The sequence below is a fragment of the Callorhinus ursinus genome, unplaced genomic scaffold (assembly GCF_003265705.2).
Source record: "Callorhinus ursinus isolate GAN/ISIS: 27379988/994484 unplaced genomic scaffold, GSC_fseal_2.0 scaffold374, whole genome shotgun sequence".
Classification (NCBI taxonomy): Eukaryota; Metazoa; Chordata; class Mammalia; order Carnivora; family Otariidae; genus Callorhinus; species Callorhinus ursinus.
Window position 1 is genome coordinate 1 of NW_027397429.1, and position 9,421 is coordinate 9,421.

Consider the following 9,421-nt stretch of genomic DNA (forward strand, 5'->3'; position numbering starts at 1 on the left):
GGAAAACTTAAACAGATAAAAGACTTATTAAAGGAATATGTACAGTTATCCCTGTTTTCAGGCACTCTGTTTGAGAACATTTTAGCCATTGATGTTCACACGGGGCATCAGCCCATGCAAGATAGGTTTCTGTATTTATATATTAAAATACAAAAAAAAAAAAAACCTTATAAAATGTTTAAAAAAATGTTCAAAGCTTGGGGGAAAAGCTTTCTTCATTAGTCAAGGTGTTTTGATATGGTATTAAAATGTCTAATAAAAGATGCACTGTGTGGCTTTATTTTAATGAGGTATTGTTAAACAATCAAGAAATGGGGGTTGAAGGCCTATCCCCCACTCCCTCACCTACCTCCTTAGCCTTCCTCCAGGCTGCTACTTGGCACCACAGGAGTGTGAAGTGGTCTTCAGAGCAGTCATGCCTGGGCAGAGGGAACCTGGCAGGTCAGACCCGAGTCCTTCAGGGTTACTGGCCCTCCCAAGCATCATGGAGTCCATCTGCCATCACCCGTGGAGTGGTTGTGACAGAACGCTTCAGGAAAGATCTGCGGGGGCAAAAGATCTTGCGGCCGGTGGAGGCTGCAAGGATGCGGATTCTTCCAGGTATCGGCCCAGTCCCCGCCTTCCTCCTCAGCTCCCCATCCCACGTCCCGTCCTGCCCTGCCTGTTGCTCAGTCTGCATCTCAGTGCTGACTCATGGGCATGCTTCATTGAGGCCCAGAAAGAGGCCCTGATTTGGGGCTGAGCCAGCTCAGAGCCCTTGAACTAGAAGCAGCCACTCCGGGCTCACAAGAGTTGGCACACCTCAAGCTGGGCGGGAAGCTCAGAGCAGGGGGTAGGGATGCATGCCCGGCCTCTGTCACCGTGCCAGAGGGGCTCCTGGAACGGCATTCCAGAGCCTCCTGCAGAACCTGCGGAGGAAGGCTCTGGAGGGAGATGCCTCCAAGCTTCTGTGCCCACACCCCCCCGCCAGGCCTTTTGAGTGCCCTTGCCTCTGTGGGCTCTGCCTCCCCAGGCCCTGTCTACAGTGCTCTAATGTCACACGCCTCCCGAAGCACCTACTCTGTGCAAGGGCACTGCAGCCAGTGGGCAAGTGTGAACCAAGGCACAGGCACGCTCGGCATGTTCAGAGAAATGCTAAAGAATTTGTGGGTCTGAGCGTCAGAAAACCCTCCCCCCCCCCCGGGGACCAATCATCCCCAGGGTGGCAAGAGCATGAGCTCTGAACTGTCTGCATGTGAGCTCCTCTGTCGGGCAGAATGATCCTGGGGAGACGACTTTGCTCTTCTGAACTTCAGATTCGATCGCATGTGATCACAATGTTGCACAGCTCAGAGGTCACTGTGAGGGTCAGAGAATCTGCCCGGAAGCCCCTGCCACATGCATAGCAGGCTCCCTGGTAGTCTGTCACTGCAAAGAGCACTGTTCTATTCACAGCACCTCCTGCTTCTGCCTGGCAACTGTGTCTCCCTGTTCTAAATTTAATTCCTCTAGCAAAGCTGGCCCTGGAGATCTCCTTGCCTGACCCCTGGGCCTGCAGGCGAAGGCTTCTGTGACCACCTTGGTGGCTTAGGCCCTGTGGCCTTGGCAGCACCCTGGGTGAGCCAAGTGGTCATGACCCAGTGGGGCAGGCTGGAGCCCACGGCCGGGGGCTATTCCAGGCTCCTGGGGCTGGTCCCTGTCCCCACCCCCAGCGACTTGCACTCCCACCCAGCGCACCGCACAGCAGCCCTCTGCTGGCTGTGGTGTTCTCCGATTCCACCCCGGTTGCCGCCAGCTCCTCTGGCGGGGGTGGAATGGGCTGGTGCAGGCTTCCCGGGTGGGACTGGTCTGTCATTCATGCTCCATCCGGGCAGTTCTCCCAAGCTCTGTCTTTCCGGGAGGGGAGGGAACCGGCAGGAACTGCGAGGAGGCTTCTGCCCCCTCCCTCCGCTAAGGGCCCAGCACACTTTGCAGGGCTCCCTGGCCAGAAGCACCTCCCTAAGACCGTTCATCTAGCAGCCATTTAACAGTGTTGAGGTTTTTAGAAGGTCCTTATGCTTAGGAGATAGATGCTGAATTCTGTAGGTAAATGGTGTCAAGAGATGTGTAACTCAATTCCAGATGGTTCCCCAGAAAGTACACACACAAAGCAAATAAGGCAAAAATAGTCACTTGAGTCCTCAGGGGCTGGTATTTCAGTGAACAGTGTGCTTGTTCTTTCAGCTCATCAAAGAAGAGCCATCCCCAGTAAGGGGAGAAACCTCCACTGCGGACTTCTCCCCTGGGCTCAGGAGCGAGGCAGTCGGGTGGAGGTGGGGGGTGCGGCCAGGGAGCTGTGTGTCCAGACATGCTCGGCTGACGCTTAGATTGTTCATGGAGCGGGGTCGCTTGGGGAGAGCCGGTGAGGCTTGCCCCCACACCACCCCCTTGGCCCAGCGATTGCTCGTGGCTCCGGGCTAGAAATGTCACAGAGGAGCAAACTGGGCTCAGTCCAGCGTTAAGAGTGGCTTCCAAGAACCAAGTTGGGCTGAGGAGTCCCAGAAGGGCAGCCTCTGCCCAGGGCCTGGACAGCTGATCGGAGAGGCAGGAAGGGGTCCAAGGGGTGGAGGCAGGGAAGGAGCTCAACGGTGGCTTGTGGGGGTAAGGGGAGATGGGAGGGTACCAGTCTCCCTGCTTTGCTCACTCAGCACTTTTGCTCAGGGGCCAAGGGATATGGGCCCGAATGATGGGCTCCTGGGGCGGAGTTTAGAGACTGGCTTCCAGGACACCAAGCCTCCCCCACCCCAACCTCGGGGAAGTAGTGAGGGGGACCCAGGGAAGGGAGCTCTAGGCCCTGGACAGAGGTGAGTCCTGGGTGCCGCTGCCCAGTGCGGATGCTCTGGTGTTGGGCGCCCTCTCGTGGGCTTGGGAACAACCGACAAGTTCACGGACCAAGCGGTCTGGCCAGGGATCCTAAGGTCTGGGGGAGGCCCAGGGGAGGGCAGATCCTGGCCTGGAGGGGAAAAGCTAGTAACCTGATACATCACAGCATGGAGCAGTATAACACAAGGAGAAAAATTTCACTTCCATTTCCACTGATTGGCAACAGCCACTTGGAGAACATGTTCAGAATGTTCTTAGGCCCAGTCCAGGCTCAGGTGGGTGGCCTGTCGTGAGGGATGTCGGCCACGGGCCATGATGTCATCCCCTCAGGCACTGGTCTTCTCACCAGCAGCAGATGGGTCAGGGACCTGGGTCCCTGGAAGCGACTTTCAGTAGCCTAAGCACCATCCCCTCCCAGGCTGCAGTAAGTCAGAGGACAGGCAGGGGACGAGGGACGAGGGACGAGGGACAAGAACAAAGGTCAGAGAACCTGAAGGAGGGGTAGGGAGGGCAGGCACAGGAGGGCGTTCACAGGCACTGTCTGCTCATGTCCAGACTGCTGCAAATGGGGTTCTAGTTTATTTCAGGGGTCCGAGGACACCTACACCAGGAAAGCATGTGCCTGTCACCAGGCAGGCAGAGTAGGGCTAAGAGAGCTCAGTCCCTGAGGCCTTGCCCCTGGCCCCTGGCAGCGGGGAGGCTCTGACCAAGGGGAAGGCAGGCAAGGACCCCTGCAGGTCTGGGCCAAGACAGAACTGTTCCGTGACGAGAAGGAAGGTTCCAGAACAGGAGGTTTCCACTGTCTGGGGGCTGCTGGGCCAAGGGCTTGGAGCCCCTCACAGCACCTTGCCTGGGTTCATGAGGCCTCGGGGATCCAGCGTGGCCTTCAGCTGCCGCATGGTCTCCATGCCCACGGCGCCCACCTCCTCCTGTAGCAGCTGCCGCTTGCCCAGCCCAATACCGTGTTCCCCAGTACATGTCCCGTGGAGTGCCAGTGCCCGCCTGGGAGGCAGTGAGGAGATCCTCAGCAGGGTGCTCCTCCGCCCGACCCCGCCAGCCAAGGGTTTTGCTCTTACCTGCCCAGATGTTCTCCAAAGGCCTTGACCCGACGCAACTCCTCGGCATCCTCTGGGTCCACCAGCAGGATGCAGTGGAAATTGCCGTCGCCCACGTGTCCAACAATGGCTCCTGGGGGCCCAGAGGACAGAGCTGCTGCCCCAGCCCAGCCCAGCTCCTTCCCTCCCGCATGGCGCTCCAGCGGGGGGGCATGCGGACCTGTGAGTCCCGAGGCCTTCAGGTCCTCCTTGGTCTGCACCAGGATCTCTGGCAGCCGGGAGATGGGCACACACACGTCAGTGGAATAGCCCTAGGTGAGGGCAGGTTTGTGAGCTTCTCCCCCCTCACCCCCTGCCGGCCCGGACGTTAAGAGGTCCTTGTGGTCAAGGTTAAGAGCAGGCCTCACCCACAAAAACTAGCTGCTTTTCTCTAGGCCTGTTTCCCCTGGACAACTGGACAAATGGCCAGAGTGAGTGCCCTGCCCTGCCCTGCCCGCGGAGGCTTCCCCAGCTCTCACTTTGCTCCCCGCCCCGCTCTGTGCAGGGCCCCAAGCAGCCCACGAGGCCGAACCTTTGCACGTGCTGCCTGGAGCCCAGTGTCCCCTTCCTGTTGGCTGACCCCTTCCGCTTCATCATCTCTCTCCAGCCAGCCTCACAAACCCTAAGAGCACCTGCTCTGTCCCTGTGCCCAGGCGGGGGCTCCCTCCTGAGGGTTTGGCAGACAACTACTTTCCCCACTAGACAGTATCTGAGAAACAGCTGGGTAGGGGCAATGCTGCCCACGGTGGGCCTCAGGCTACTGCTCGGGACAACAGGGTGGCGGGCTGGGGGTGCCGCCACCACCCCAGCCCAACTCACCTTGCAGCCCGGCCGCAGGGCCAGAGCGGCGTACCCGGCGTTGTGCCGCGCCGCCCAGAGCCGGCTGCGCTCCTCGGCCCCCTTGGCCCAGAAGAAGTGGGAGCCTCCGTTGTGCTGGCTGATCTCCTCTGCAAGGGGGGTGGGGGGGGCGCGGCGGGAGGGGGGTGGTCCCACGGGGCCTTACTCAGGGCCAGCCTGTGCCCCCCCACCCCACAGCACCCCAGCACACCTGCCCGCTCTATCTGCTCGGCCAGTGCCCGCTCAGATCCGTGGAACTCGAGGAAGAGTGTGGGCGCCACGGAGCAGGTCAGCCGGCTGTGCCTGTTGCAGGCATCCATCATGACTTCATCCAGAAACTCTGGGGCCGAGGAGAGGGCAGGTGAGGGGAGGCCCAGACTTCAAAGGGGGCCTCTTCCGGGAAGCCCACCTGGACTGCCCAGTCCCCAGCTCACCGATGCGGGCCAGAGGCAGTGCAGCCTGGAGGATGTGAACAGTGGTGTCCACGGCCGCCTGGACGCTGGGAAATGCACAGGTGGCGGCCACCGCGGCCTCGGGGGCAGGGTGCAGGCGCAGGGTGGCAGCTGTGATGAGTCCTAGTGTCCCTTCAGAGCCCACAAAGAGCCCCGTGAGGTTGTAGCCAGCTGCACTCTTCCTAGGCCCCGGGGACACACAAGGTGGGTGAGCGCCCAGCCATGAGATGACGGGTTTCTGGCCACAAGCCCGAGCCGGACGCCCAGCTCCGTCCCCCAGCCCCCTGCCAGGTGGGGGCGTCGGCCCAGCCTGCCATCACCACCGCTGTTCCTTGCGCAGCCCCAGCTGGGCCTGGCGCGGGAAGAACTGCGTCTCAGACCGGGGCGGACTCATTGGCCTGGCCCACCAATCCAGGAGGCCGTTGCCGTGGGCAGAGGGTGCTCACCGGAAGTGCCGGCCGGCGCCGGCGGTGTGAAGCAGCCGGCCGCCAGGCAGCACCACCTCCAGGTTGAGCACGTTGTCCCGCATCGTGCCATAGCGCACAGAATTGGTGCCGGAGGCTGCCGTGGCCACCATGCCGCAGAGCGAGGCGTCTGCGCCTGGGTCTGCAGGGCAGAGTGAGGCCTGGGGCAAGTGCCCGGGGATGGAGGGGTCCCCTCGTGCCCCGGGAACAGCCCTGCCACCTGGTAACCCTCGGGGCCCCAGGGAAGGGCCTCCAGTTCCAGCCTACCCACAGGAAACCAGAGGCCACTGTCCCGCAGGTAGGTGTTGAGAGTTTTGCGGGTGACGCCCGGCTCCACCACCACACAGAAGTCCTCCGGATCCAGCTTCAGGATGCGGTCCATGTGGGTCAGGTTGATGCAGACACCGCCCTGGCAGGAAGCGGTGCCAAAGAGCTGATGGACCCGCATCTTCCCAGAGCCAGGCCACCTTCCACAGGAGCTCATCTCCAGGGTGCCCTGGCATCCGGTCGGGAGCCCGCCCCCCGCCGCCCACGGCAGGTAAGGCAGGGTGGAGGCAGCCACAAGTGTGACAAGTGGGAGGGGGCCAGAGCCCGGGGGGGGGCGGGGGGGGCCTACCTGCACGGCACAGACTCCACCCTCAAGCCCGGTGCCAGTGCCAAACGGGATAATGGGCACTCCTTGGCTGTAGCACAGGGCTGCCAGCCGGCTGACCTGTTCCACATTCTGCGGCCACACCACAGCACCTGGAGGCTGGCACCTAGAACCAGACCCTTAGCAGTTTCCGGGAGCATGGTACCCACTGGTCCTGCTCATGTCCAAGGAGCCCCGAGGTATCACAGGGCCTGAGGCTACATGGTGGGAGAGGGATGGGTGTGGAGGAGGGGCAGACAACGCCAGAGCCCCCCTAAGTCGGATGAGTGGGGGAGAAGACAGCCCGGGCCCCTTACTCCCAGCCCAGGGCTCTGGTGGGGGAGGGGCCCCCAAACCTGTGCATGGACTCATCGTGCCCATGCTGCTCACGGTCGGCGGCAGCGGTGGACACGTGCGGGCTCCCCACAACTGCCTTCAGAGCCTCCACAAAGCCTTTGCTGAGCTCGCCCTGCAGAGAAGAAACACGCCGCCAGAGTCGCTCAGAGGCCCCTGGGGCTCCGGGGGCAGGTCCTGGAGTGGGGGAGGGGCTGCCGGCACTTCTGCCCCCACCCCAGCCCCACTGACACCACCCCGAGGGCCAGCACCGCTAGGCCTTGCCAGTGCGCCCACTGGAAGCAAACCCACTCTACAAAAATGCCCCTTTCCGAACAGAACCATCGAGATCAATGTTTCACGTGGGGAAAAAACACCACCTGGGTAAAAATAGGAGCCAGATTCACTCTACAAAAAGGAACGTCACAGGGTTCCATAACGTAGCCAGCCCTGCCTTAGTAGCTCGGAAGGGTTACTTATCTCTGCCCGTCCTCCAACACTGCCCCAGGCGCACCGAGAAATGCTGAGTTTGATAAAGAAAGAATGGGAATGGAAAGCCTCCTGGCCAGTCCAGAGGGGCGCCGCCTCCCACATTTTTACCTCCCAGGCATTGTTTCAAAATGTGTCTGCACATTTGGGAGCCCCAGAGAGGGCGCCCTGGAGCCCATATGCTTTTGATTTTACACCCCATTTACAGTCCCATTTGTGGCAGCCGGGGGGGCCTCGGCCCATCTCACTCAACACCCACGCTTGGCAGAGTGAGCCCAGCGATCCTCTGCTCAAGGTCGCAGGGTGCTGATGCAGCACAGAGCCTGGCGGAAACTTGGCATCTGGCCGCCCACCCTCCAGCGGGCTTCCCCCCCCACCCACCACCTACCTGCGTTCCCCTGGAGCAGTAGCCCCTCCAGGGGAACAGCCCCCAGGTCGCAGCAGCGCGGAGCAGACAGGCCATAGCGGGGTGCACACTGAGGTGGGTGGCCAGGTGGCCGCACCAGCCCATTGGCTGTGCAGCGGGTGGGGCTGCTTAAGGTGACGCGGCCTTAAGGTGGCCCTGCCAGACCCTGCTGAGTCAGGCACAGCAGCAGGCGCGTGTCAGTACTCCTAAAGGAGAGGTGAGGCTTACCTAACACAAAGGGAAACAGGAGAGCAGCTTCTCGGGCTTAACGCTCTGCGGTGGTTTCCCTTGGTCTCTCGAACAAAGACAGGCTCCTTGCCATGGACTTAATCGTCCCGCCGGTCCCTGCTCTCCTCTCCATCAACCCCACTTCCTTCCAGTCTCCTCTTTGGCGTCTGAGTTCCAGTTTCCCTTTGGGTTCCTGTATCCCCTGAGCTCCAGCTCATCTCAGGGCCTTGGCGCACACGCTTTGTCTCTCTCACCCTGCAAGTCTCAGCTTGTGTCACAGTTAGAGGAGACCGAGAGCAGGACTGTGAGGAGGGAAGTGCATGGAGCCAACTTCAGGGATGGGATGGAGTAGGGCGGTGAGGTAAGCCCGGAAGGCTCCCTGGAAGAGGAAAGCTAAGTGTGCGTTATAGTTCACCAGCTCAGTAAAAGGAAAAGCCAGCTGTCCTTTCATCTCCACCCTCCCGCTGGGTGGATTTCAGAACCATCCTGCAGTGATGGGGCTGCCGCTCTTGAAGCTCTTCCAAGCTCCGTTTTCCTTCCACAGCAAATTTGGAGAAGCATGCTGCTAACATTACTAAGATAAAGCTATTCCCAGCTTTGTTTTTCTTCTCAATTGAATCACGAATACAAACTCCTACTTGGGTCCTTCTCCCCAGCCACGTTTGAATGAATTCACATTTCCACTCTCTGCGTGTTGCTTCACTGGCTTGTCTCAAAAAAACGTCTCTTTTACAGTTGGTTAGCTCAAATCAAGACCCCGTGAAAGTCCACACAATACATTGGTTAACATGTCTCATAAATCTCTTTTCATCTCTAGCGGTTTCCCTCTCCCCTCACTTTTTTCCCATGCCATTTATTTGTTAAAGAAACTGGGTCACATGGGACTCGTGGGTGGCTCAGTCGGTTAAGCATCTGCCTTCAGCTCAGGTCATGATCCCAGGGTCCTGGGATGGAGGCCCGCATCGGGCTCCTTGCTCGGCAGGGAGCCTGCTTCTCCCTCTGCCTGCATCTCCTCCTGCTTGTGCTCTCTCTGTGTCAGATAAATAAATAAAATCTTTAAAAATAAATAAATAAATAAAAGAAACTGGGTAGCTTGTTCTGCAGAATTTTCCACATTCTGTATGTGGATGATTGCATCCATGTGGTATTGCTTAATATCTTCCTTTAGTCTCTGTATTTCACGTAAATTGTTAGATCAAGATGTGGGACTGTCCAGTACAACTTTCTGTTACTTACGGAAGTGTTCTGTAACTATGCTTCCGTTAGCCACACGTAGCTAATGGTCCTGGAGGTACCTATGATTGGAGGAGAGACGCCAGGGAGAGTTTGTGGCAAACCCTACAAGAAGAACCCTACTATAGATCCCTAAGGTTTGGGAGCAGGGTCATGACATTTGCAACAGAGACTATACACCATTCAGAAAAGTACCCCTGGCCCACTACTAGGTCCTGGTTATGATGGTGAATGTGACCACAAGATATCAAGTGCCCACATGGTCGGAGGTGGCCATCATGAGCTGTGAACGTTCTATCAGACTCACCGAGTCATAAAGGCAGGTGGGTCCAAAACAAGCCAGCACTAGACAAGAGAGAAATAGACAAAATTGGGCACAAGCAGGGCCAGAGGGCAAATTAAGCTGCACAGGT

General features: G+C 59.0%; 1 protein-coding gene across 3 annotated transcripts; it reads right to left on the reverse strand.

Moving 5' to 3' along the window:
* Positions 1-2,107: 2,107 nt before the first annotated feature.
* On the reverse strand, positions 2,108-7,652 carry LOC112819251 (probable D-lactate dehydrogenase, mitochondrial). Of its 3 annotated transcripts, none has more exons than XM_025866242.2 (11): positions 7,530-7,652; positions 6,676-6,788; positions 6,305-6,446; positions 5,956-6,097; positions 5,671-5,830; positions 5,207-5,406; positions 4,984-5,112; positions 4,755-4,882; positions 4,117-4,207; positions 3,918-4,029; positions 2,109-3,843 (listed from the first exon to the last, which is right to left on the reverse strand). In XM_025866242.2, the coding sequence occupies exons 1-11, from the start codon at positions 7,650-7,652 to the stop codon at positions 3,678-3,680; spliced, it is 1,506 nt and encodes a 501-aa protein (XP_025722027.2). In that variant the 3' UTR covers positions 2,109-3,677. The 3 variants fall into 3 exon arrangements, with proteins under 3 accessions (XP_073746595.1, XP_025722027.2, XP_073746594.1); XM_073890493.1 differs by having other exon boundaries at positions 5,207-5,356; positions 5,960-6,097; positions 7,530-7,642; XM_073890494.1 differs by lacking the exon at positions 4,755-4,882 and having other exon boundaries at positions 2,108-3,843; positions 4,117-4,164; positions 7,530-7,642.
* Positions 7,653-9,421: the final 1,769 nt, after the last annotated feature.